Raw genomic sequence first — 27,092 nt, forward strand, 5'->3', positions numbered from 1 at the left:
AACACATTGTACCCCATGCCAAGATATACAAAGCTTTTGACTAATAGTTTTTTGAGAATCACATTGGTTGGTGCAAATACTATTTTATGCCTATCAAACTCCATTATCTTTGGCATAAAAAAATAGATTCAACTGAAGAAGCTTGAATAAACTGTGTGCTTTTGCACAAGGCTGATAGTAACAAAGTCCCAAAAGATATTCAAAATAGGTTCTTTGCTAAGTGTTCTGTTTTGAGTAAACACAACACTGGCTCATCTCTTGAGCTTGAATGATTCAAAGGTCAATGTTAAGTGGCTTAATAAACAACTGAAAATAAGGGGAAAAGCAGCCAGTGTCCAAAAAGAAAAAAAATCTTTAAAAGGCCTTCAAAAAACCTGGAGAACCAATCAATACCTTTAAAAAAAAAAAAAACTACAAGACTTGGAAGCAAAAACGAAAGAAATGAGGGACAGCTCGAGACTTTTGCACAGCACTTCGTGCACTAGAGCCTTCTGCAAACATCTGATCAGATGTTGATACTGCAGTAGTGCTTCCGAGGGCACATGCTGCATGACATTTCAGTCTGCAGGCTATGCACCCACCGACATTATGCAACTCCCGCACAAACGTTCTCGATTACATCGAGAAGTGGTTTGATTTCCTGGAGTTGAATGGATGGAGATGAACAGATTGATTTTCTTTGGGTTTTATTTTTGTTTTTAATCAAGAAAAACGCCATTATTTGACAGGTTTAGTCGGTGCCCATGTTTGACCAGTAAGTCCTCTTTGATATTTGGTGACCCCTGGAGGGAAGAAATGGCATTGCACTCCAGGATACAGATCGACCTATACTGTGTGCTAAATGAGCCGGTGTTCATACAGTACTCAGTACAGGCTGCTCAGAACAGACTGCGATCCAGAGTCATCACCTGCACTCTTCTACACTTATTTAAAGTGACTTATAAAGCCCTGGCGAGGCCACCAGTTGGGGGCGTGGTTTTCTCTGACAAGCAGTACCTTTCCTCATATTTGTAATGTTTTGCCCTCCCCTGTAGGCAGTCACATGAGCAGTGTCAGCTCTCCCGTGACACTTTTTAACAAATAACAGAGGGAACGAGGCGTGCCGCGGTAGTTGTATTATTATTGGGCAGCACATCTTTCGCAGCATCCAACTCTAGGGGAAGCTAATCTCGGTCAGCCAGCCCATTGCTTCCACATTTGTGAGTCTACTGCGCATCTGACGCGAGAGACTTCTCCACACAACTGACACAGGCTCAACCAAACACCCAGCTTCCAAACCAACAAAAGGAGTTCACAAGCAGGAAGTGGTTGAAAGTGTGCCGAGAGGTAAGGTTGACTCTGCTCGGTGTTTTAGCTGGGGGCGGGGGGAAGGCACATCACATCACGGGGCGCGTTTCGTGGCAAACATGTTTGATTTTGCCGATTGAATGACAGTTCAGGAGCATTTAGATCAGCTGTGTTGTTTACATTATGGCGGGATCAGCCGGCCCGAACTTCCTGACCGTCGGGCTTGGGGAGAAATTTACCCAAAATGCACCAGCACACGCATAGTTAAGCTTTTGCCCCGATTTACCCTTCTCTGGAGATGTAAAGTTTTTATGCTCCAGTTGCTCCACCCTCATCCAACGTACATGTGACGGAAGCGGTGATTTATTTTACCTACCTACATGTTTATAAAAATAGGGTCCGGGGACCCAGGAGGGCCTATAATTCCCGATAGACTGAATCGTGGTTTTCGTCATCATCATCATTTATCATCGTAAACATCAGCACAGTGCGTCACTGACAGCATCTTGCAGAGCATGCGCCATAATGCCCGTTTCAGCATCAACTAGAATACAGGAACTCACAAACTGATGCATGTGGCTATCTCTGAATGCTTAACTTCCCTTTTATAACCACCAAGAAGTCGTTTGTCATGATGGGGGTAAGCCTATGTAATTTACGAAAGACTTGCAACTAACACAAAACAAATAACAGCTGAGAAGCTCTGTGAATTCAAGTGCCTTTCTGACGCTTTCTTTAGTTTATGTCTCAAATGAGACAAAGGAAAACCTCATGTGAGCAGGTGACACCAATAAGTGTTTGCCCTTTTTTGTTGTTATCCTTGAGAAATAGATCTAAATTAACTGTCTAATAACTAATCCGATATTTAACAGATAGTATCATTGACATAAATCAGTTGCTAGCTAGAACCCTCTATAATAATTTGGAGAAAATGTACCTGGCGTGTTCAGTCAAGCTCTGTTGTGTATGACTTAGGTGGCAGTCTGGGTTTCCTATCATGTGATTTCTGTAGCTGAGCTAATAGCTTTCAGAAAGCTGCTCTGCTGGTTCAGTGATGAAAAATATCTCCTTGAGGAATAATTACAAAGCGAATGCTGAGAGGAACAAAACACGCAAGGCCACCTGGTTGCTGCTCAGCTGAGGTGGCTGCTGTTTTTTTTCCCTCTCTCCTGTATGTCAAAACGGACAAGCAGCTGTGAATCAGGTGACTACAAATACCGACCTGAAGTGTGAGCAGGAACTTCATAATGAAGTCTGCTATAAACTTGGCCTGCAGATTCTTTCTGCAGCATGTGAGCGTTTGATCGTGATGATAAAGAAAAAACAAAAGTACTTACTTTTAAACCAGCTAATTCTCAGCTGGTGAAGAGTAACTACTTGATCAGGGCTTGTAAGTATTTATAAGACGTTCTAGGGCATTTGCTGTTGTTTCACACGATGATCACTTGTTTTTAGGAGGCACTGAAAGGGGCGAGGAGGCAAATTCTCAGCGTGATTTCAAAACTGTGTGAAAATGGAGTTCCTATTGACCGTGCCACGCCCTTTAGCCTGCAGGCTTTCATATGTCCAAGTCAACAAAAGGAGAATGGGAGATAAGTGAGAGATAAATTGGGCTTAACAAATGACAGCAATCTGTGTTGTGCACAAAGCAGACAGACAAGGTAGAAGTGACTCAGGCCATCAACTCCAAGTTCAGATGCTGCCTGCCTGAAGCAGATTAAACTCCGTAGAACTGCTTCAAAATGATTTTAAAACGGTCTCTATTGGTTTCTTTTTTTCCACAGGAGTAGACTAAGCAGAACCTCTTCTCTGCAGCCATGTCAAACGAACACACGCCCCTGATCACCTCAGGGGTGTGCGGTCTGAATGTGACTGCAGCGGTATGTGGCACGGATGCGGACCCCACCCAAGAATCCAGCTCCGGGACGCCAAATCAGAATCCTCGAAAATTGAACACGTTTTTCGGTGTTATGGTGCCAACTGTCCTCTCAATGTTCAGCATTGTGCTATTTCTGAGAACAGGTGAGAGGCGCATGTTTGAACAGATTTTAAAAAAGCCATGCTTGGCATGTTTTTAATGGCTCACGTCATTGTGCTGTAGTGACTCACGTGGTGTGATCTCCTTCTTTGCAGGGTTTGTGGTTGGTCATGCGGGCCTGTTGCAGGCTCTTTTGATGGTGGTTGTAGCCTACACCATCATATCTCTTACGATACTGTCCATCTGTGCTATTTCCACCAATGGTGCGATACAGGGCGGTGGAGCGTATTGTATCCTTACAGACCAAACTGTTTCAAACTTCTTTTTTTTTTAAAATCATCCTTTGCCACAGTTTCAGGTGAACCATAAGCCTTAACAAAAACACAATCAGACATGATAAGCCGGTCTCTGGGACCCGAGTTTGGAGGAAGTATTGGTTTAATGTTCTTTCTAGCAAAAATCTTTGCATGTGGAGGCTATGTTCTAGGTCTCGTAGAAGCCATACTTGATGTATTTGGTGCAGATCCCGGTAAGGTCCTACTCGTATTTTGTTTCACTATATATATATTTTTTCCATTAAATGATCTACTTCATTTACTTTATCCCATAAGTTTTCTGCCTGATTTTTTCTTTTTAGACTCCTCTGTGTCCACGGGCATGCGGGTGCTTCCCCAGGGTTACTGGTACACAGTGTTGTATTCTGCAGTAATCCTTCTGCTGTGTCTGCTTGTGTGTCTGGTGGGCGCCCACATCTACTCCCGCACTGCCTTCGTCATCCTTCTGGTGGTCACTGTATCGCTGCTGTCTGTCTTCATCAGTTCTGTAGCAGTCAAACCTCAAGAATTCTTCATTACCCACCACGGACCTAGCAACCAGACCCTCCATTACAACGCCAGCTACACTGGTTTCAGCGCCACCACACTGAAGAACAACCTGGGCCGTAAGTATAGATGGGCCACAAGTGTTAATGCTTGTAAGGACAGGGAAGCATCTATTTAAGGTCTTGCTGAGGTTCCTCTTTTTTTCCCCCTTTCTCTCTAGCTGGTTACTCGTTGGACTACAGCACCAACTCTGTCATGTCTTTTGCCACCGTGTTTGCGGTCATGTTCACCAGCTGCACAGGAATCATGGCTGGAGCCAACATGTCAGGTGAAAATTTGTTGGGGGTGACAGTGCTACTAGCGATATTTTTAAATACTTTCCTTTTTCTTGAACGTTTACGTCTTTTTGATTATTTGAACGACATTTCAGAGGCAGATATTGCAGTTTCTACCAAAATCTAGTGGTAGATTTAAAAGCAGGACTTTCACTTCCTGTTATCGTTTCTTATATTATCTTGCGTTACCACAATACCCAAAAGATCTCTGACTGTTTTCTCAAGGTCTCCTCATGGTGCATTATGCACTGCGCAGAGGTCTTGAGTCATCCCTCATTTCTTTATATTTTGTGAGGAAAGAATTTAAATGCATGGAGTAATTTATTGAAAAGTGCAAAGATACATGAAAACATGAGAGGAAAAGACAAAAACAGAGTCTAACAAGCTTGAAAGTCAATATTTGGTGTGTTCAACTTTATTCTTTAATGCACCCTGTCATGTCTTTAAGTAGTCTTCACTAATAGTTCTCCAGGCCTCTTGAAAGACATTCAAAGCTCGTCTTTGGATGTTGGCTGCTTTTTGTTCCATTTTCTGTCACAATGCTTCGATGCTGATCGTGCTCCACTGTGTGGTTTTTCTGTCCAGGTAGGTTTTTTTCTGCATTGGTAGTATGTTTGCAAACTGATGACATTCATAATTTCCTCAATTTTAGCAAGGTCTCTGACACCACTGACTGAAATGGAGTGCAGAACCTTGACAGAGTCTCCACTGTGTTTCACAGATGGCTGTAAATATCCTTGACCTCCTCTGTACATATTTCCTTTTCTCTTAAGAATTCCTTGATAGCCATCCTTTCACAGAGATTGTTTCTGATAAAGCTTCAGCGAACAGTTTATGGATCAACTGGTGGACAAGATTTATTTCTCAGTTCTCTGTCAGGCCTTAGCTGGACCTTTTCTCGTTTCTTAAGGGCATGACTTTCAGATAATATTGTGGATATTTTTTAAGACCTGGAAACAAGTGGACAAGTAGACGTTTGTTCTCCACTTGTCCAGGTTCCAAATAGTTTTTAAGGACACGCTGCACACTAAGCTGACATGTGTCAAGTTTTCAGCTGATAGCTCTTTGGGAATCATGTAAATATTTAAAAAATACTTTTTTGTATCTATCAAACTTTGTTATCTTTTCTTAAGAAATGGCAACAAATGATGTCTGTGAAGGTTCTCAGTCATCCAGGTCATCGTAGTCTAAGGAGCTTGGAAGGAAAAGCGTCTGGACTTCTTTAAGTTGCTTGAAGACGTTTCACCTCTCATCCGAGAAGCTTCTTCAGTTCTAAGGTCAAATGGTGGAGAGTCCCAGATTTAAACCCAGTGGCAGTATTATCCCCCCAAAGAGGGACAAAAGGACCCCCTGATGATCCTCTACCTAATCACATGAGCCGAGGTGTGAAACTGGGTGTGGGTCCCAATCAGCCAGGGTTTCGGGTGAGCTCATTGTGAAACCTGGGCCCACCCTATCATGTGATTTCCTGAGGTCAGATGGCCCAGGGTGTGAGTGGGCGTTAAGGCGTCTGGGAAGGGATCTCAAAACTGGATTATAGATGGCAGACAGTTCGTGTCGCAAACCACTGGGACTCTCCACCATTTGACCCTTAGAACTGAAGACGCTTCTCGGATGAGAGGTGAAACGTCTTCTAGCAACTTAAAGAAGTCCAGACGCTTTTCTTTCCAAGCTCCTTAGACGGCAACAAATGATGTGTTTTTGCAACACGTTGCTGGTAACAAAGTGCCTAAAGGTACAATTTAAAATTGGTTCTGCGCTAAGTTGTCTGTTTTGTGTAAACGCAACACTGGTTCATCCCTTGAGTTAGGTGTCTTTTGGGTGTCAGTGTGAAGTGGCTTATGAAAGACATTCTTCTGGAGATGGTCAGGTGCAATTACTGGAGTGTAAATGAGTGAAGAAGCGGCCAATTCAAAAGCTCTTTTGAAAGCCTGGAGAACTATTCCTTGAAACATAATAGTCTGGCTCCTTATCAGAGAAGTATAAAGAATCGGTGGTGGCTCAAGACCTTTGCACAATACTGTATGAACATGCAAAAATTGGTCTCACGTACATAAACATGCACTTCATGACAGCAGCTCTTACTCCACTCATCTCTGCAGGGGAGCTGAAGAATCCGAGTGTTGCAATCCCTAAAGGCACCATCATAGCCGTCAGTTACACTTTCATCGTCTACGTCCTGCTCTTCCTCATGATCAGCGCTACCTGTGACAGGTCGGAAATGGCTTATCAAATATAAATGACATAAAAATAGGACGTTTGAGTTATGATAACAAACATATTTCTTTAGGACCCTGTTGATTCAAGATTATGGCTTTTTGCAACGGATCAACTTATGGCCACCGTTTGTCACTATTGGGATATACTGCGCCTCACTGTCAGCAGCGATGTGTGCCATGATAGGAGCGTCCCGTATCCTGCATGCTCTTGCTCTGGATCACCTCTTTGGTAAGGCTCATCCTTTTTTTTAAAATATTTTTTTATACTTCTTATGGGATTAATTATGAAACTTTAATGGTTTTCCTCAAAGGCTTGCCATTAGCCCCAGCTGCCATCACATCAGCTTCAGGAAATCCTTGGGTGGCGGTGCTGTTCACCTGGGGCCTGACACAGGTGAGTTCCTGCAGCCCGCAGGTCCCTGTTTTTGAAATTGGAACTGGTTGACTAACCTGTAGTTTGTGGCTTGTTGCAGTGCGTGGTGTTTGCAGGGGAGCTCAATGTGATAGCAGGTTTGGTGACTGTTTTCTACTTACTTGCCTACGCTGCAGTTGACTTGGCCTGTTTGGCGCTTGAGTGGGCATCAGCTCCAAATTTCAGGTAATGAGCACAGACTGTATATTAAAAGATGGCTGTAGCCTCTGGGTTAAAAAAAATGGAGCCAATGGACGAATGCTTTAAACTAGGATTTTTTTTTTTTTTAAAGGTTAACTCGTATGGACCCAAAACCTTACTACTGGCATGATTAATCACCTCATTAAACACTTTTAAACACTTAAACTTTTGACTTAATGTGCAAGTTAGCATAGTGTTCATGTTATAAAATGTAGCCCTGTTTAGTGTAAAACAGCTGATAAAGCACTATATGTGTAAAAAGTTGCTACCACACTATCATGCTGTGCCCAGTGCTTTTTGATTCAGAGCCACACCTTGCTTGTGATGTCTAGTTTCAAAATATGCACATGTTAATGACTAAAATGCTTAACTCATGCTTAAGGTTTTAAATTCTGCAAAATGTCTTAAGTAGAGTCGTAATAAATACTGATCAACCAGTAGTGAAAGAACAATAAAAACTTGTGTGGTGTCTGCTGACCTCTGTCAGTGGCAACTCATTGTTGACATTGTGGAACCTACAATGTCGTTACATTAACAGACAACAGCAAGCTTCATCATATTAGCATGAATTCAGCAGGAGGATAAGTTGCAGTGAAGCTGCAGCAATAATGTGTCACTGCATTAGCTGATTTTGGTTATAATCTGAATGGTTTCCAGCAAAAGTGAAAAACATTTTAGGTTTGCAAATGTGAGAACTTGTTGCTTTTCTGTATTATCGTGAGGTTATTGTTTAATTGTTAGGAGTCTGTGTTGACAAGAAAGATGTGATGGTAATTTTTCAAAAAACGTCTGACATTTTCAGAGAACAAATGGTTAATAGATTTGATTGTGACCGCAAAGCAGTTGAAAGCACTTAGTAACAGGACTGTAAATATCACAGCCCGAGAGCATTTTAGTCCTTCTGTGCCTACATTTAACATTGTGCTATGGTACCATGAAAGTGTAATCAATTAATCAATTCTGGAAGGACATAAGAAAACACTTGTTCTGTGACACTACAAAAGCTAAACATATATTGCCATAAAAGTGATATCCATCCGCTCGTGCTGTTCATGTCTTGTCTGTGTGTGTGTTTAACAGACCAACCTTCCAGCTCTTTTCCTGGCACACCTGCCTGCTGGGGATTGTGAGCTGTTTGGCCATGATGTTCGTCATCAATCCCGTGTACTCCTCGGGCAGCATCGTGCTCCTCCTACTGCTGCTGCTTTTCCTCCACTACAGATCGCCCACTAGCAGCTGGGGCTACATCAGCCAGGCTCTCATTTTCCACCAGGTTATCTGGACACAGTCACTCGCACTCATACACACAAAGTCCAGCATGCACTACAGTTTCTCAATAGTTTCGCTTCTCTTTATCCGCTCTGGTTTTTAGGTGCGCAAGTATCTGCTGATGCTGGATGTGAGGAAAGACCACGTGAAGTTCTGGAGGCCGCAGGTGTTGTTGATGGTGGCCAACCCCCGCTCTTCCAGCCAGCTCATCCTGTTTGTAAATCAGCTGAAGAAGGGAGGACTGTATGTGCTGGGTCATGTGCAGCTGGGAGATCTGGGTAATGCTCATTAGGTGGCGTGTTATGGCCGTCTGCAGCTAACAGTATTAAATTACTCTTATCGTTGTGGTTTTGCTTATGATTTAACTGAAGTTGCTGCTGCTGTTGTTTGAAGGCCTCAGATACTCACATTCAGTATCAGTTTTGCACTGTTTGGGTTCTGTGACTAATTCGTACCAAAGCATTTTGTTACCTGTAGTGCTGAAACATTGTGTATTTATAGCTAAAACCTACCTTTTGATGTCCTGTGCCTGGAAAGCCTGACGCTATGAATCAACTTGCAGTCATCTGTAAGTTGTAGGATTCATATGAGCTCTGACAGGCCTGATCACACATACCATCATGAAAAGTTTCCTTGTGGGGACTTAATGTGCAGGAGCTTTTGCACTTGACTTTTTTCCTGTGGCACAGTAGCTTCAAACTGAGGGTTCAGATAGATAATTAGCTCCTTATTGATTTGGCCTTGCGGAACTACATTTCTTTTTATTCAATCCTTAATCCATACTGCCACAATCCACTATCCTGCTGGGGCCTTTCTGCGTGGAGTCTACATGTTCTGATGTTTGTGTGGGTTAGGTTAGCTAAAATGATTATTCTAAATTGCCCATAGGTGCAAATGTGAGTGTGAATGGTTGTCTGTCTCTATGTGCTAGCCCTGCGATAGCCTGGGGACCTGACCAGGGTTCGACTCATTCTGTGGCATCTTGGAGAGGCTCCAGCTGAGTTGCTCCAGATGTTTGAGTGTGGATGTGTGTGAATATCAGATAGAAAGCACTTAGACATAGAAAAACATGCTTTTATGAATGGGTGAATGAAACATGTTGCATAAAGCACTTTAAGTGCTTGAGCAGGACAGTGCTGTATAAGAACCAGTCCATTTACCACTCACCATTTCCTTGATGAAATTGCATCTATTAAATGAAGCTCTCAGCTTAGTTTTGGTGAATGTATTTTTCTGTCTACTCTGTGTTTTAGACACCTTGCCTTCAGATCCAGTCCAGCAGCAGTACAACTTTTGGATGAGCCTAGTTGATAAACTTGGGGTGAAGGCCTTTGTTGACCTGACACTCTCTCCTACTGTCAGACAGGGAACTCAGCATCTGCTTCGCATCACAGGCCTAGGTAAGCTCATTTTTGTCTCCTCGCTTTTCTGGTGATTGCATTCAGTCCAGAGTGTGACGTTACTTTATGTGCTGACTCCTACATTCCTCTAAAAGGTGGCATGAAGCCCAACATGCTGATTTTGGGGTTCTATGACAGCTGCACTCCTGAGGACTTCCTCCTGCAGGACTCTGCCTTCTGCGACACAGCAGTGGAACGAGGCGGCGAGGATGAATTTAATTTTGGGGTTGACCTGCCTTCACTGCAGGCTCATTTCCCCCCCGTCCGGGATGCAGAAAGCCCGCGGTGGCTCGCACCAGAGGAATACGTTGGGATAATTTCTGACGCCATTAAAATGAACAAGAGCGTGTGCCTGGGTCGGTATTTCTTCCAGTTAGAGGGAGAAGATAAAGACAGCAAGGTTGACGGCTCGGAGCGGATTATAGACGTGTGGCCGCTCAACCTGCTCCAGCCGGGCAGCCGTGACTACGAGGACGTGTGCAGCCTCTTTCTGCTGCAGATGGCCTGCGTACTCAACATGTCCAACAAATGGCGGCATGCAAAAATGAGAATTTTCCTCAACGTGGGAACCGCTTCCAGCGACCAGGGATGGATGGTCAACGAAGAGGCCTTTCGAGAGCTGCTGAGGAAGCTGAGGATCAGGGCGTCGATAAAGATCGTGCCATGGGACTCTGTGGTGCAGCACCACACTCCCACCGCAGAGCCAGCACAAGCTCCGTCCAAGAGCTTCTTGTCAGCAGTGAACCACATGTTGATGGAGCACAGCTCGCAAGCTACCGTTCGCTTCCTGTATTTACCTCAACCTCCTTCACAACGCAGCCAGTCACAGGTGTTTCTAGCTCAGCTGGAAGCAGTGACCAATGAATTGGGTCCAACGCTTCTAATTCACGGCGTCACCCCAGTCACGTACACTGACCTCTGAGCATGTGCGGTGATGACTTTTTGTCATCGCAGTACGATTTGTCATTGAAATAGTGTCTTATCTCATTGTTCACTTAAATGCGGGTAGCAACGATGGTCAAGTAGCACTTGAGGTCTTTCATTTAAATATGATATTTCCTTATTTTTATATACTTGAACTATTGAACTGGCTTCAACTGAACCAGGAACCGGGAGTATACTTTGCTTTTGTTGATACAACCTTCTTCTTGCATTATCTTCAGACCTGTCTAAACAAAATCAGGCCAAAGGCTCTTCGTAACAAACGCGCACGTTGTTTTAAGCTGCGCGGGTTGCCCAGGGCATTACATATAGAATATATCTGTCTATAATTTCAGTGCTGAAATGCTGAGCTTTGGATTAACAAAAACGAGTGCAGAATAAATTCCTCTAGTTCAGTTTCTAAATGGCATTGTGTTCTTTTTGTTTGTACTTTTTTTTTGCTGCCTACTTTCGTTCCTTCGCTCTCATGTTTCTGCTGGTTGCTGGACCAAGAGATCCAAAGACGTCTTTTGTTTGGGACCCTGTTTCATTCAGATTTGTATTTATTTGTTTTTGTTGTTGTTTTTCATGTCCTCATGCCAATTTATGAATTTTTTCCCCAGTGATATAAAAGGAATTGTTACAGTTTTGACATTAGAATGATACATTTGTTGCTATTATTTGTGTTTATTTAAAAAAAAAAAAAAAAGTGGATTGGACTTGGTGCTAGCAGAGCAGACTCTAAAAGTACTTCAGAAAGGGTTATTCAGTTACGTTGGAGGTGATAAATAATGATAACAATAACGCTGAACAAATATATTTCATATAATCATATTTCAGTCTTTCATGGTGAGGATGACATTTCAGACCAGTAAAGACAAACAAGTTTTCATCACATTTTTACAAAATATTCAAGTAACCATATTTACAACATGAGATGTCACAACACACCGAGTTTGTTGTCACTGCTGGAAAAAGCATCAGCGTGTTCTTGTTTGTGCTTGATGAGAACACTTTTGGACTCTTGCACTCTAATATTACTGAAATTACTGCCACAGGCACTGTCTGTTGTCATCCCTGGAGCTGTTACGTAAATTAATATTTTTGTTGTAACCACTTATGTGTTCAAACCACAGAATGTAATAAAAACAGATCAAATCTACATATCTGCCAGTTGTATTACGATTCTTTTTTTCTTTGCCTTCAGTGCAATTCTCACATCAGAAAAGTCATTCTCACTACTCTTACTGCAGAATAATTTACTCCGCCCACGTTAACTTTTCTCATTGTTTTTATACAGTGCTGTAGTTTTTCCACATACTTCACAGCTAAAGATAGAAGTTGTTGTGTTGATGCACTTTTCATCTTAATCTCATTAAAACACAGTTTGCACTCTTGATTGCTCACTTTCCTGATTACTGCATTAGTGTTTTTACTGTAATCCAGGGGTAGGCAACCTTTCTGATGACGAGTGCCATTTAAAATTTCCTCAGAAGTCAGTGTGCCATATGATTGCATTAGCAATAAATTTAATAACGCTCTATATTAACGGTTACACACTATATAGAACCACTTTATAGAATTATATTTGTTCACAGATGAAACCAAAAAAAAAAAAGACACTTTTTATCCATAACAAGAACTCCATAACAGCAAATGAACTATACAACAGAAAATACAAATGTTATTTATGGTCTCCTCACAACAATGATAAGAAAAATAAACTGGGCCAATATGGCATGTTTGTTAATACAGAGACACACATGTTAATGTGATCTCTGGTCTCCCACTCAGAGACACAGGTCTCCGACTGTCCAGCATTCAGACGGCTACCTGAGGACACTCATGTGAGAAAATCTGCTTACACAGATATGTAGAACCAAATACTGTCAATAAGGCCTCTGCAATGTTCTGAAGACAGTTAAACTTGTCAGGTAGTGATGTCCAGCAGGTGAAAATGCAAGCTCCATGAACACACACAGCTGTGGATTCCAGCTGCTTCGATGTTATATATATGATTTCTATACATTTTACACCAGATGGAAACTTTGGTTGTAAGCTTCAGATAATTATTTATTAAAAGCTAGACATTTTAAATGAGAATAAGAAAGAAAAGTATTTCTTTGTGTCCCCCTTTCCCTGTTAATGCCCTACCTGGCCCCGCTGGCAAAACTTTGCTAGACCCGCCCCTGCACAGTTACCAGCTGTCAGCTACATTAAAAAAAAGGATCCTGGTGTTATTTGTGTCTCAGAAACAGTTCATAACTTCCCTTCAACTCATTCATGTCACCTAAAAGGTAAACCTGTTTCTCCATCCCCTGCTCAGCTCTGATGATTCAGTAAGGACATCTCCTGGTTTCATCTGCATGTTTCCCTCTCACCAGATATACAAACCGATATCATGGCCAGCAGCTTTTACAGCTGTGGCTCCAGCAAACATCAGCTACTAGAAAGTAATACTAAATACATTCTAACAACAGCTGATCAAGCTTAAACGTGCTGCTGTTGTTTAACGCGACATCCGGCGGTTTCCTCTTTCTGGTGCAAAGTTGGTGATAAACAAACGATCAGCGGATCATTGATCGTTTCATGATTGAAGTAGCAACAGGTGAGAGAGGGGGAGAGAATGAGAGAAGAAGAGGCAACTGTGCAGCGTAATGACAGAATAACTCCAGCTTTGTGTCTTTTTTTATTCTAGCTGAAGTCCGGGACAAACTGTTCCTTTTCACCTCAATACGAAACGCATAATATTTTCTCTGAATACGGGACGATTCAGTCTTTTTACAGGACGGTTGGCAACTCTACTAACTAACCTTATGAATAAAATAAAGTTCACTATTAGTACCATCAAAGCACCCACCCAGCTGTATAGAAACTCCGTCATGCTAGCTAGTACGCAGTAAGAGTTATTGTAACTGACTGTAAAAAGTCAGCAAAACGAAAATAAACTCCACCTAAACTTGGTTTATATCTGACCCAGATGGACTGCAGGTCATAACTTCTTACCTGAAGTTCAGTTCACCTGACACTCAGACCGGCGGCCGCCTGGGTCTCTCCTCCTGCCTCCCCTTTCTCTCATCCACCTGCTGGCCTCCACCACTTGCTAATGTTACTGAATCTGAGGAAGCACCACCACAGCCACCAGGCACGTGCAGAGGGGGGGGGGGGGGGGGCGGAAGGGGCTTGAGCACCCGCCCCTTTCCTGATGGGTGCCCAAAGTGCCCTTTTGTTGAGGCAATTGTTTTTTTGTTTTTTTTTAATTATTTCTTTTTATATGTGTGTGTGCGTGCGGAGTCCTGTCTGTGCCCCTCAACAATAATATTTAACTATTAATCACAGTTTTGCTAAATAAAAGGATCTGGCTTGTATCAGTCACATGATCTCATTTAACCAATGATCGCAGAACGCGCTGGTTACGAGCCGGTTACGAGCTCACAAAGAGCACGCGCATTTTTTGCGGTCCGGAGCTGTAGGAGAAACACAAGTTAACTCAGAGACACAGACTGATGCGACAAAACCAGTAAGTAGGTGTACAGCGTACACTGTAGTGTATAGCACCCAGGAGTATTAGCTTATTACGTACACGTTGGTAAGCTGTCTTGTTGCAACTGACGAACTGAAACAAACGAGCGTGCTGTGTGTGCAACAGCGCGACAAACATTACCTGTCCTAACTGCACAAGTAGTGCTGGTCATAGCTGCTAGCTCACTGGGTAAGGCTGTCATGGGTCTGTAGCTCTGTCACCGTTTTAGGGAACATATTTAGTTTTAAAGTAAGTTACAGAGCATTTCCTGCCTTTCTGGGGGGATTATATTTCACTAAAAAACGATCTAATATGCATGTCCACATAATAATGATTATAATTATAATATTTAAAAAACACGCTGTATTTTAAAGAACGTACATTAAGAAACAGATTATATTAGATTTATATTTTAAATAAGACAAAATGCTGATTTTACAGCAGCAAAATTATTGTATCTCTACAGTTTAAAAATGTAATAAGCTTTCTCCCTGCACAGAGTGGATAGTGAAACAAATGGAATCATCATAAATACATTATTTCATATTTATTACTTTTTTCCCCTCATTGCTTTATTATTGTAGCTCTAGTAATAAATAATAAGGGAAGGATTCTGGATCAGCACCATGATGGAAACTTGTGCCCACAGTATATACAGTATTCTGAAGAAGGTCTAAAATGTCACTGTGTGTGCATGTGTGTGTTTTATGTATATGGATTTTTAAATTATTACTCATGATATAACATTGTCCAGACATGCCTGGTAAGGACATGAGGAGGAAACAGTAGGAGCTGTATGAGGCTACTAAAGGTAATGGATCCCTCAGCAGCTGGATTACAAAGAGCACAGGTAACATTAACACATGTACCAGTTGTTGGAGAGATATTCCAGTATAAACAAAAATAATAAGCACAACTGAAATGTTTTGCTTCTATAACATTTTTCTGTCATCATTTTATTATAGATTAAGTGTAAGAGTTGTTAAGTGTGGATAATTAAATAATAGTTTATTGCAATAGCAAGTTGTGCCTTGTTCTCAGATGGACAGCAAGTGGAGAGTGATATATGAAATGATGGGATGGAAGGAAGAAGAGAAGCAAAGAGTGATTCACAGTCTAGTTTATTTCTCAGTTTTTTGTTGCCTTATGGTTCCAAGCGCTGTCACCAATCTTTGCATTTTGTTATTATCTCATGACACTTGTTTAATCAGCTACCATCTCTCCTATGGAGTTTTTAATGTCTACAGTCTCAGATCAGCACAGCCCTGCCCTCCAGCACTATCAGCAGCAGGAGCAGCAGCAACACCTTAACAGCAACATTGTACCCATCAGGTAAAACATAGGCTACGTTTGCTTTGCCTTGTTACCCATATTAGATTCTTGATGAATGTGTGTTGTTGTTATTCAGCCTGGTTCAATGTGCCCCTTTTTAGCTTTAAGCACCCGCCCCTTTAAACGTCTCTGCCCTGACAGCCACCACCAAACAACTGAGTTATTTTTACACACCGACCAGCATCTGGCCAATCCACCACCTTTCATTGTTTATACAGTTACAAAGAAAAAAAAAAAGTCACCGGGCCACCGAGCAAATGCCCGGTATGCCTGACGGCCAGTCCAGCTATGGGCGTGGCATCAGTTAACCCTTTGCGTGCCAACTGTGGCACGCATGCCTAGGGTTGCCAACCCCTGCTGTAATCAGTTTACTACTTTTTCATATTTGTATGAAAGAGCAATCAAACTCTCTCAGGGGTATGAAATAACCCTTTAATTGAAAGCAAACCAAGCCACATACAAAGTCACACAGATCACCTTTCATCCCTATTCTGAACGTCATCAGGTCATCTTGACCATGTCAACATGCCTAAGGTAAAACGGTGAAACCAGTTTGTTGTCTAAGAGTTAAAACAGTCGTGAATGGGTTTTATTCACCATAGAGTTGAAGTAATTCAGTAATATTTGAGTGATAATTTTCTCCTGCAGAAAAAAAACAACCTCAATATCAGTGCAGATGGAGTCACATGACTACTCCCTGTTTTCACCGGTCCAATCGTTTTTCTTGCATGAGCTTCGTAGTTTCCTAATGAGGAATGTCGACATCCGAAGACAGTCCGGCAAGAGCATTGTAAGAAGCGCATTCTGTAAGTTGTTGGAAAAGTGACATGTTAACGTATTGGAGGGGATCATTTCTAAGCTATAACAGTTTAGCACTTTATAACTGACCTGGACTGCGTGTGATAGACAGCCAGTGGTGCAGCTGGAGTGACCCACGGTGTTCAAAGCCTCACGAGCAAACGCTGTAGCGCTCTTCATGAAGCTGTTCACTTTCACATTTTTTGTCATGTTGGTGGACACCAGGAAGGGAGCCACACACTGAGGAGAGATTAAGGGAGCCAGAGTTATTTGGCTTTTAACTGAAAAAAAAAAAATGAAATTTTGAAATTTGACCAGAGTTGCACACTTTACCTGGACAGTAATTCCCTTTGACTTGTACTCTGCATGGAGACACTGAGAGAAGTATGTTACGAAAGTCTGGAATAAAGAAGAAAACAGACAAACCAACAAGTGAGCATCATCAAACCGTGTGCCAGTGAGAAAACATTACAGTGTGACGGGGTCAGCGTATATCTGAAACAATGAGTGCAAGTACGTCATACTGAAACAGCACCTTGGAGGCAGAGTAAAGCGTCAACAAAGGCTGTGGATGGACACCTGTCATAGACGAGATGTTGATGATCAGCCCCTTTCCTCTGGGTCAAAGATGGAAGGCAGACATCCATTACATCATCCCATACCTTGCTACCTAATAATCACTTTAAATTTGAATGTTTCTGTCTTTACCTTTTAACCATGTCTGGGAGAACCAGTCTGGTCATCTGAATTGAGACAACATAAACTCATTTAGGTATCAATCAGTGGTTATTTATTGGAGAAAGCTGTGAAAATTACTCAGAAATACCCACAAAGACCTCTCACCTGAGGGACTGACAGTATGTTACAGTTGATCACTTGAGTGATTTTCTGGTCAGAAAAACACAGAAAATGAAAAAAGGATTGTTATCAGAAGAAATATGTTAAACAGTTCATTAACTGTTTAATAACATTAAAACACGACAACGCTTACCTGTTCAGCATCCGGTATTTCCAGGAAATAGGCAAAACAGTCAGTACTGGTCATTCCCACATTGTTAACTATGTGGCATAAGGACATGCAAAATTAGCAGCTTCAGTAAGTAAGTATGTAAGAAAAAGGCAAGTTGGAAAGTAGGTGGGTATGTATTACCCAGAATTCCAATCTGCAGGCCTTGTAGTTCCTTGGCTATGGCAGTGTAGATACTGTAGCCATGTGTGAAGTCCACTGGGATGGTCTGAGTCTTTCTTCCATACACACCCTCTGACGAAAACAAACAATATATTTTTGATTATTTTGTCTCAATAGCCGCAGAAAGTAGTATTTTCCTTGAACTCACCGATTTCTCTGGCAACAGTTTGAAGCTTGTTATCACATCTGCTTATTAAAACAATATCCAGGCCTCTTCGTGCCAGCTGGAAGAGAAAAAGAGAGAGTTTGTGGCTGTCACACAACAAGGAGACAAAGTCAGTCAAATTGTTTTATAATTCTGAACTTAAAAAACACATGTCTTGGTCTTGGAGTTTACTATCAACAATTTTATTAACTGTGAAAACTTATTTATAAGCTAGCTGTAAAATTGATAATTTTTCACACTGCGTGAACAAAAATATATTTGCAAGAATGATTATCACATCAACAGTACATCATGAGGCGATATTAATTGCTGCATGACTACACACTACCTAAAACTCCATCGTAATAACGCAGCTACATTATAAGATACTGAAATTCACAACTTTCTGTTTTCCGTGAAAAGAAGTGACAAAAGTAACAAAAAGTCTCGGCTACAAAATAGCTGTGTGTGTGTGTGTGTGTGTGTGTGTGTGTGTGTGTGTGTGTGTGTGTGTGTGTGTGTGTGTGTGTGTGTGTGTGTGTGAGAGAGAGCGATTGTTAAGGGGAGCTGATGACTCACCTCAGTGGCATAAGCTTTACCAATACCAGATGTGGCACCGGTGACAACTGCACAGAGGAGAAAGCAGAAAAACGTCAGATCAGTTTTATTTCTTTCAACACTCCTGTCAAACCCAGCAGGAGTTTTAAACATGGATTTGTTGTGGACAAAGATAATGTGTTTTGCTTTCCTTATACAAAAATACATTTTTAAATGTGGATTCAAAGCAGAAACTTCCATTATTTCTGATCAGCAGTACGGCACAACCAGCATTACTGTGAATGTAGTGATAACCAACTAGTAAGATTGCTAGTTGACAGAGGATATCAAAAAGCAGAATAATAAAAATCAGTATCATCTGATAGGTTTACTGGAATAATAGCAGTCAAAAAAAAGGGCAAAATTGTATCTATTAATAAAAAAGATCCAGTTACAGATTCACGTGTAGAATTAGACTATTTTGTATTTAGTGCAGATAAACATATACCTCAAATGCAACTTTATTTGCATGCCTCATCTCAACGAGTCATTCCAAAGTAACAATGTAATTTTAGAAGCATTTAGGAGGAAATGTAACCAACACAAGAGTAAAAGTTGCAAGTGGAATGTAAGAATGTGATTTCAGAGTAATCAGCCTTGATTTAAATGAACGGAGTGCTGCAGCAGGCCTCTAGTTCTCTGAGAGTTTGCTTCAGATACGTGGAGCATTAAAATTAAACGCTTCTTCTCCTTGTTTAGTTTGTGCTCTGGGGATAGATAGACCTGTCCCAGATAAGCTTAGAGATTTGTGTGGCGGCCAACATAGCAGCAGATAACACATGTATTTTTTTTTTTTTTTGATCAAGGTCTTTTTATTGAACAAAGAATTGCTTCCAACAACAATTATGGCAAAATTAACAGACAGTTGTGCCCCCACCCCCCCAGAACAGTGTAACTAAAACCCAGCCAGAGAGGAAAGGAGAGACAAAATAACATAAAATAAAATAAAGTTACAGATACAAAGTGAATAATAAAATAAATGAACAACAGCAAGAGAAAAAAAAAAACAAAACCCCACTCACACGCACATTAAGCAATAGTATCCGGACTTAATCTTTCAAAGTAAGTAAGAAAAGGTTGCCATGTGTCATAGAACCGCCGAACCGAACCTTTTACAGTGTAGCGGATCTTTTCCAGCTGAGTATAGTACATGACATCCTTAACCCATTGCCCATATACAGGTGGAAGTGGCTCTTTCCATTTCAATAATATCATTCTACGGGAGATAACACATGTATTTTGACTGCAAACCAGTCAGTTCTATGTAAACCGAAGACACTGTGATGATCTGAGAGTTGGCATGATAAAAATGTTAAGAAAAGAGGTACCATGTCCAGGGCTTTGCAGTCCTGACCCTAAAACCGCCACAGCTGGCACTGTTACATTTGAAGAGTACACTGTAATTCCTCTTCTTTAACCTTACCTGCCCATTGTCCGTATGTTCTCAAGTCCACTTGCCATTTTGATGATAAAACAAACTCTCTAAATCCACACCAACATCTCCAAGTGATTTTCAGAAGGTAGAAAGTCACAGTCATTCCTCCAATGATGGCCAGTAGGTCAGCAAACAACATCTTGTTGCAGAGCTCCTTTGCTTCTAGCTCAGAGTACAAAATGCCAAAAAAGTGGCTCAACTGCCAAACTTTGGGCAGTGAAAACTGTTTATCTGTAACGCCCCTCCTCCTCCACATTACCCCACCCCTGATTGAATGCTGCTGTCATGAAAGGTGACCCTGCTGGACACATATGGCCCTAAACCTCCATTACAGACCACTTTTTGGAAGCACACCTAAGCTTTTGAGTCTTTACAGAGTTGTACACTATAATTTCATAATGATATTATTAAGAGTTTGTTCACTTAACATAAAAACATCAAGTTGCAGTTGATCGTAAGCATGCTAAACGACAAGGGAAAGCTCTTAGTTGTAACTGTCATGTCCGATGGCACAAAATGCAAAGTTTTTTGTTAAGATGTCTTTCAAACATGCTGCAGTTGTAGTGTTTCTGTTTTTTATTTTTGTCTTCAAGCCCAAGCTTACTTTCTCCAATATACAGCTCTTTCTGTAACCCGAGTCCTGTATGGTACGTATAAATGTCAGGATTTCCCTTTAACGCGCTGCAGGATGCAGCAGGTTCTAACAGCAATCACATGTGAATCTAATCGTCAAAAGCCTGGAAGTACGACTCATCAAATGGTGTCAGTGCAGATAAAAGCAATAACGTAGTTGTGACAGCTACTGACAGCTGATAAATCTCAGCTGCAGTTACAATCTGTCACCTTTTATTGTCAGTAGAAACAGTCCCATCCATTCATGCAACAACCAACGTCTGTACACTGATAAACTCAAAATGCTCTCGATAATTGTCTGAGCAACAATACATGTGATAGCCCATAAATGCTACACAAGCATATTTAGAGCTGTGATCAAGCTGCTATCATTAAAATGATAAAAAATTGAACTGGGTCACTTGCAGTGTTCAGAGCCATAATGACTCCCCGTGGCAAAATAAAGTGTGTTTTGTGTAAAAATGGGTCAATTCATATTTCTACAAGTGTGTCTTACATTACTAACCCCTCTCTACCATAAAAAAAATACTATATCAGGGCTCTAGAGTGCGACCAATTTGGTCGCAAATGCGACCAAATTTTTCAGTGGTGCGACTAAAAATAAATATTTGGTCGCACAGGTGCGACCAACTGTTCCGGTAACAAAAAAAAAAATCTCTGTAACTCTCCGTGTGGTCAACAACAGACACACATTATGCCCCTATCGTGGACTAAACCAATCAGAGATAGTCAGGGGCGGGACCTCTCTGATTGGCCGTGGTCCAGTTGAAAGTGCAGGTGGAAGAGAGAGGTGAGTAGCTTGAATAAAGCGATATCAATTCATTAACGGATTCCACACAAAGACCTAAACACGGAGCGGACCCAACACATCAGAATCAGCTTCGTCTTTCTCGGCTTTCTCACCCGATGGCCTGAACACGGACACGCTGTCGGAGCTTAGCGATTCTTCGGGTCCGCGCTGTGTTTACGTCTTTTTGCGCTGATTCTGAGCTGCAGGTTTTGCCTCTCTCCAACCAAAATTCACCGAGCCTGCAGCAAAAGAAGCAGCAAACTGCGCTTCACATTTGATCAATGTCGTCATGAATTCCCTCTGACTTTTGCTGTTTTGCTTCCACCACGATAAAAATCACACTTCCTGCACAGCTCTCTCTCTCTCTGTACTTCAGGAACAGTTTCCCGTCTCAAATCTGTTTTCTGCATTATTCATTCGCTTATTACCCACCAGTCTAGCGTTGTTTACAGCGCTTTTTCTTTTTTCACTTAAATGACCTCGGACAAGAAAGCCTAATTTCTGCTGTTCAATACTGAAGAAATTCAAATTTCTTAAAATTATGCAAAATTGCAGAATATTTTTAAGGTTATCTGCTATAAAAAGCCAGACCAGGAAAATCTCCTTCATGTTTTCCTGTGTTTTATTCTCAGTTACTTTCACACAAAGGCATCTGCTGTGATTTTCACAATTCTGATGAAGTCTCATGTGTATCAGTACTGATAAATGATCAGAATTATAATATTTCTGACTGTCTGAGGCTAAATTGAATCAAATCAGGACTTTGAGAACCGGAATTGAATGGATTATAGAAATCAGTGATGATACTCAGCCCTAGTGAGCAGCCTAGGCCTGAGAGAAGTGGATGTACTGTAGCTGTGGGTAATAAGAAAAGATGAAAAGAACGATTGATAACTTTTTTGTTAAGTTAAGGCCTGATCTGTCTGAAATTCATAGCCAGTGCTCTGACACGGTGCCATCAATATTTGAATGCTGAAAAAGCACAGTGTATCCAGAAAACACATTATATGCTGCAGTAAATGCACTGCCCAAGTGTCCCCTCTCCCCACGGCCTTTCAGCAGCAGACAGCAGCAAACAGGTCGTCAGAGGAGGCCAAGATGATGATTAAGTTTTTAACATTTTCTACAATATTGACAAAGCACTTTAAGCACAAGTTTGTTAGTTAATAATTTAGAAATTAATATTGTCTGTATGGACTTCCCCCCCCCCAAAGAAAGTGCACATGTAAAACTGCGGTGTTAAGCGATGCGGTTGAAAAATTTGAGTGCGCCTAACTTTTGTGCCGGTACGCCTAAATTTTTAAAGTTAGGCGTACCGGTGCGCCCATGTCAAAAAGTTAGTCTAGAGCCCTGTATATGCATTCAAGATTACTTATTTTCCCACTTTCACACTAAGTTTTAGCAGAAATAGCATAAACTACTGTGTCCCCGATCAGGTTTGTTCAGGTTCAGTTACCAACATGTGAAAAATTCAATTAAACTCCATTTGTGTGTTGTTTATATGGAGCTAAAGTTTAGCCCCATATAAACAACACACACGCTACAGATGATTCAGTATTGTGTAGAACCACTTAGCAACATCAAGTTTAAATCAACGTTTTATGTGTGACTTTATTAGTGTCTTACATCAGTGTGGATTCATTTTGTTTGCTTTGTTGCTTCAGTTTGTTTAGGTTTGTGGGGATTCATTTATGGGCAGCTCTCTTAAGGTGCCGCTGCAACATTTCAGTTAGGTTGGGATTTGCGAAACAAGCTAAAATCATCACGCCTCCACCACCATGTTTGACAGTCGGTGTGACGTGTTTTGACTGATATGCTGTGTTTGGTTTTCTCCAAATGTGGCCAAACATCTCCACACTGGTCTTGAGGACATTGTTCCAGAATTCTTGTGGTTGTTCAGATGAAACTTTGGAAACCTAAGCTGTGCTGCCATGCTCTTTTTTTTTTTGAGAGAAGAGGCTTTCTCCTTGCAACACAAACAAGCCCTGCTTGTTCAATGTTTTTCTAACTGTACTGTCATGAACTTTAACATTTAACATGCTATCTGAGATGTGTTTTTGAATTTACCTGAGCATTTCACAATCTGATCTTGGGGTGAATTCTCAAAACTTCAGTTTTTATAGAGGTCACATTTATAGAGGTAAATGTGAGATACTTGTTAATAGTTCTAACAGCAATCTGGAAGTATAGTAGCAAAACTGAGGGATGGTTAAAGTTCATTTGTACTATAATACCCAAAGGGTATTTCAGATTGACCAAAAGTTATGTCGGACAATGCTAAGGATTTTCTATGAGTCTGTTGTGGCCAGTGCTATCCTCTATGCTGTTGCATGCTGGGGCAGAAGGTTGAGGTTTGCTGATGCCAACACACTAAATATACTGATCTGCAAGGCCAGTAATGTTGTGGGGACGGAGCTGGACTCCCTTAAGGTGGTGTCTGAGAGGCGGATGTTGTCCCAGATGAGGACAAAGGTGGATAATACCTCCCACCCACTCCATGACGTGCCGGCTAGTCACAGGAGCACGTTCAGCGAGAGACTGAGATTACCAGAAAGCACCACAGGAATCATTCCTGCCCGTGGCCATCTCCCTGTACAACTCCTCCATCTAATACACTGTAAACACTTCAATAGTTACACCCTTTTGCACATGCTCTACAGTAAAATAGCAAATGCCAAAGTTCACAGTTTAGAGTCAAATGTCAGTCATATATATTCTCACCTCTGTAATATTCTTGTCAGTCTTCTTGATATTTATGATTGAGCAATTTGTTATATTAGTCCTGTTTTTAAAATTTCAAATTCTGCAACCTATTGTATTACATAATTAGTTTAGTCTGTTACTGTCTTGGAGCAACTGTAACCCACATAATTTCCTTGAGTATTAGTAAATTATTCTGATTCTGAAGTAACATAAAATAAAATCACATGTCTCACCAACAAGAACTGCAAATTAATCATAATTATACATCTGTACTGTATATAAAAAAGCAACATGTAGTCTCTTTTCATGTCCATTCACTGTAGGTGTGGATCTATTGCATGGCGTTCCTCACAGCAAGAAGCTGTTGAGCAAAATCAATACAGCTCTTCCTGCATCTGGAGCTTGTGAAGGACATCTCAGTCGTGCAGGACTCCTGTTCACTGCTAAACAGTTAGAGCTTCACAGAAAGAACCTTGAGAGCAAACTGCTGCTGAAGCTTAACCATCATCTCACTGAGTTAAGAAATGGCACATTTTTGCTAAATCTGCAGAAATAGATGCACACCCATACAATTTATGGTAAACTGAGCTGCCTTGTATGTACATATGTTGAAGTTGCCTCGTTCTAATGTTTTCTCTGAGGCTGCTGCCATTTGGAGCAAAAATTAATATATAGTTTACAGCATATCTTGTCACTGGAAATTGTTTGCACTGGTTTTTTTGGGGGGGGGTTTTTTGGTTTTTTTGTTTTTTTTGTCCCGTTTGACTCTTTTGCCATCAGAATTGTTATCTAAAGGCAAAGAAAGATGCCCAACGGATTTACTTTACCAAATTGACCATCCCAGCCTTGCCGTAATGGTCCATTTGATTCACCTTTTATTGTTTATTTTATTTTCACTTACTGAATACGGGACAGACTTGACTGGGGGAAAGAAGGGGAGATAGAAAGAGGGAAAGAGAAACAGCTGAGAAGAGGGACGGGGGAGAAGGGCAAAAAACAAAAACCAACAGAACGGGCAGAGAAAAAAAAAAAAAGCATATATCGATCACCTGGATCACCTGCTGAGAAAGAAAAAAGAAAACAAGCAGAAGAGAACAAGAGTACTAGAATAAACAACATCACAATGATATATGGGAATATGACAGTAAATACTAAATATTAAACATTATTGTGCAGCACATAAGATCAACAGAACACAGTGTGCTTTGAGGTAGGAGCCAAAAAGGGTGTAGTTTGTGGGTGTGATCACCCGTGTGTACACCTGTGAGCATGGACGCGCTTGTTTTTTTTTTTTTTTTTTTTTTAAAAGGTTCCTTCATGTAATGATCTGCTAGAGGGTGTGGGGGGGCCACAGCCCCGTCCTCCAGGGCATGAAGCAGGTATGGAGGAGATCAAAACTTCAGACATCCAGAGGCCCCCAGAACACAAGAGACCAAGGAAGACCAACAGAGGGGCAGCCGCGCCACTGTCCCAGAAAGAGCTGAGGAGAGTCCCAGATGAGGGCTCACTCAGCAGCCGCGGAGCAGAAGCCAGGGGGAGTTGCAGTGACGCGCCCGTGAGCTCCGCCGGCAGCCAGCCGTGCCTGAGTGACTGAGCCCCAGGCCGAGAGGCCGGGGGCACCCCACCTCCGAAGTGGCCCGAGCAAGCCCCAGGCTCCAGGCCCCGATAAGCGGCCGCCAAGGAGTGAGCCGGTGTGTACCTGGACGCCCATCCCCGGACACAAAGAACCACCAACGCACCGATGTCTGAGGGAGTCCGCCACTGGCAGGGGAAGTGGTGGTAGGGGGAGATAGGCCTCCAAACCTTGGAGGGCCTGAGATGTCCCCAGAGAGGTGGCGCCTGACACCCAACCTGACATATAGACACAGAAATACAGGCACACACATATACAAACATCCATTCCCACCCTCATGCTCTCATATGCACTTACTCCACACTCAACCAACGTGGAGACAGACATAAAGAGACGCTGTACACACGATCACACTCCCCAAGCATACTCTGTTTGCACTGTTTATATATTTATATTATTTACTGTAGGTATTGGTGAAAAAAGCTTGTTTGAAAAATGTTGTGAAAATCTTGAAATTAGAATTGTTGTGCCTTATTTTGTTGATCTTTTTACATATATTCCTTTTGAAAATACTAAAATTTGTGTATTTATTTATTTTGTTTGTCTGATAGCATTTATTTATAAAATAAATCGGACATTTCAAACAGTTACTCGCTACTTGAGTAGTCTTTTTGCCAAGTACTTTTTTACTCTTACTCGAGTAACTTTTTTGAAGACTACTTTTCACTTTTACTTGAGTAATAATATTTTAAAGTAATGCTACTCTTACTTGAGTACAATTTTTGGATACTCGACCCACCTCTGCTGCTACTTTGAAACTCCTGGGCTGCTCTGTCTGCCACAGTTTCAAACTGATCATGTGACTGCATGGCCACATCTGATTGGTAAAAAAGTTACCGGAAACTCCACTGACGGCATGTTATCTAATGTGTTAAACTAATTATTTTTTAAAAAGTAACAAGTCGAATTTTGCAAATGTAGCAGAGTAAAAGTACAGTTTCTTCTTCACAAATGCACTCAAATAAAAGTAAAAAGTATCGTGCAAAAAAGGTACTTTAAAAGTACATTTTTTTCAAAAACCTACTCAAGTAAATGTAACGGAGTAAATGTAACTCGTTACTACCCACCTCTGTCGATATGCAACTAATTCTGTTGTGTCGCTTTGAAAAAACTACAAGTAACCAGCAGAGGGCGCTGCAGTATCTTTACAGGTCATTGCTGCTTTTGACAGATACAGTAATTTAACTTAGAGAGCTGCTGGGACTACTTGATGTCAATATACTTCTATTTAATATATGACTTACATTTTGAACAATTTATACTTGAACCAAGAGTAAATGTTAAAACTTAAAAAACAAAATTAAAAAAAATAAAAATCACATGTTAACAACAACAATAATAACAGACTTTTGTATTTATATCACTGTGTGTGTCCATCTTCTACATGCATTTCTCTGATCAGAAGCAGCTCACTGAGGACAGTGTATTCAGACAGTCACAGGAGGTTTCCTGTTACCTAACCCACATTTTA

At 41.4% G+C, this 27,092-nt stretch overlaps 2 protein-coding genes across 3 annotated transcripts; one reads left to right on the forward strand and one right to left on the reverse strand.

Moving 5' to 3' along the window:
• The first annotated feature begins 1,084 nt into the window (after positions 1-1,084).
• slc12a9 (solute carrier family 12 member 9) lies at positions 1,085-12,005 on the forward strand. Of its 2 annotated transcripts, none has more exons than XM_085288747.1 (14): positions 1,085-1,326; positions 3,072-3,309; positions 3,421-3,555; positions 3,657-3,794; positions 3,903-4,205; positions 4,307-4,414; positions 6,524-6,635; positions 6,712-6,869; positions 6,952-7,034; positions 7,114-7,238; positions 8,334-8,526; positions 8,626-8,800; positions 9,776-9,922; positions 10,018-12,005. In XM_085288747.1, the coding sequence occupies exons 2-14, from the start codon at positions 3,105-3,107 to the stop codon at positions 10,842-10,844; spliced, it is 2,709 nt and encodes a 902-aa protein (XP_085144873.1). In that variant the 5' UTR covers positions 1,085-1,326; positions 3,072-3,104; the 3' UTR covers positions 10,845-12,005. The 2 variants fall into 2 exon arrangements, with proteins under 2 accessions (XP_085144873.1, XP_085144874.1); XM_085288748.1 differs by lacking the exon at positions 1,085-1,326 and adding an exon at positions 1,821-1,927.
• A 3,434-nt stretch (positions 12,006-15,439) lies between these two features.
• On the reverse strand, positions 15,440-20,027 carry hsd20b2 (hydroxysteroid (20-beta) dehydrogenase 2). Its single transcript, XM_085288751.1, has 11 exons — positions 19,851-20,027; positions 18,410-18,456; positions 17,834-17,909; positions 17,647-17,757; positions 17,488-17,555; positions 17,340-17,384; positions 17,205-17,239; positions 17,032-17,113; positions 16,830-16,895; positions 16,587-16,736; positions 15,440-16,502 (listed from the first exon to the last, which is right to left on the reverse strand). The coding sequence occupies exons 1-11, from the start codon at positions 19,999-20,001 to the stop codon at positions 16,389-16,391; spliced, it is 945 nt and encodes a 314-aa protein (XP_085144877.1). The 5' UTR covers positions 20,002-20,027; the 3' UTR covers positions 15,440-16,388.
• Positions 20,028-27,092: the final 7,065 nt, after the last annotated feature.

Source organism: Mchenga conophoros, linkage group LG10 (genome assembly GCF_057382185.1).
Source record: "Mchenga conophoros isolate Kocher_MC1m ecotype Shallow Benthic linkage group LG10, M_conophoros_male_GT1.1, whole genome shotgun sequence".
Lineage (NCBI taxonomy): Eukaryota > Metazoa > Chordata > Actinopteri > Cichliformes > Cichlidae > Mchenga > Mchenga conophoros.

What these genes read in the sequence shown, in the direction of transcription:
- slc12a9 (XM_085288747.1), top strand. Translation starts at nt 3,105, where the DNA reads ATGTCAAACGAACACACGCCCCTGATCACCTCAGGGGTGTGCGGTCTG. An exon ending in ACTGAAGAACAACCTGGGCC is followed by an intron (nt 4,206 to 4,306) that starts GTAAGTATAGAT and finishes CTTTCTCTCTAG; the next exon opens with CTGGTTACTCGTTGGACTAC. An exon ending in ATCAGCGCTACCTGTGACAG is followed by an intron (nt 6,636 to 6,711) that starts GTCGGAAATGGC and finishes ATATTTCTTTAG; the next exon opens with GACCCTGTTGATTCAAGATT.
- hsd20b2 (XM_085288751.1), bottom strand. Translation starts at nt 20,001, where the DNA reads ATGTTGTTTGCTGACCTACTGGCCATCATTGGAGGAATGACTGTGACT. An exon ending in AACATACGGACAATGGGCAG is followed by an intron (nt 18,457 to 19,850) that starts GTAAGGTTAAAG and finishes TCCTCTGTGCAG; the next exon opens with TTGTCACCGGTGCCACATCT. An exon ending in CAAAGGGAATTACTGTCCAG is followed by an intron (nt 16,737 to 16,829) that starts GTAAAGTGTGCA and finishes ATCTCTCCTCAG; the next exon opens with TGTGTGGCTCCCTTCCTGGT.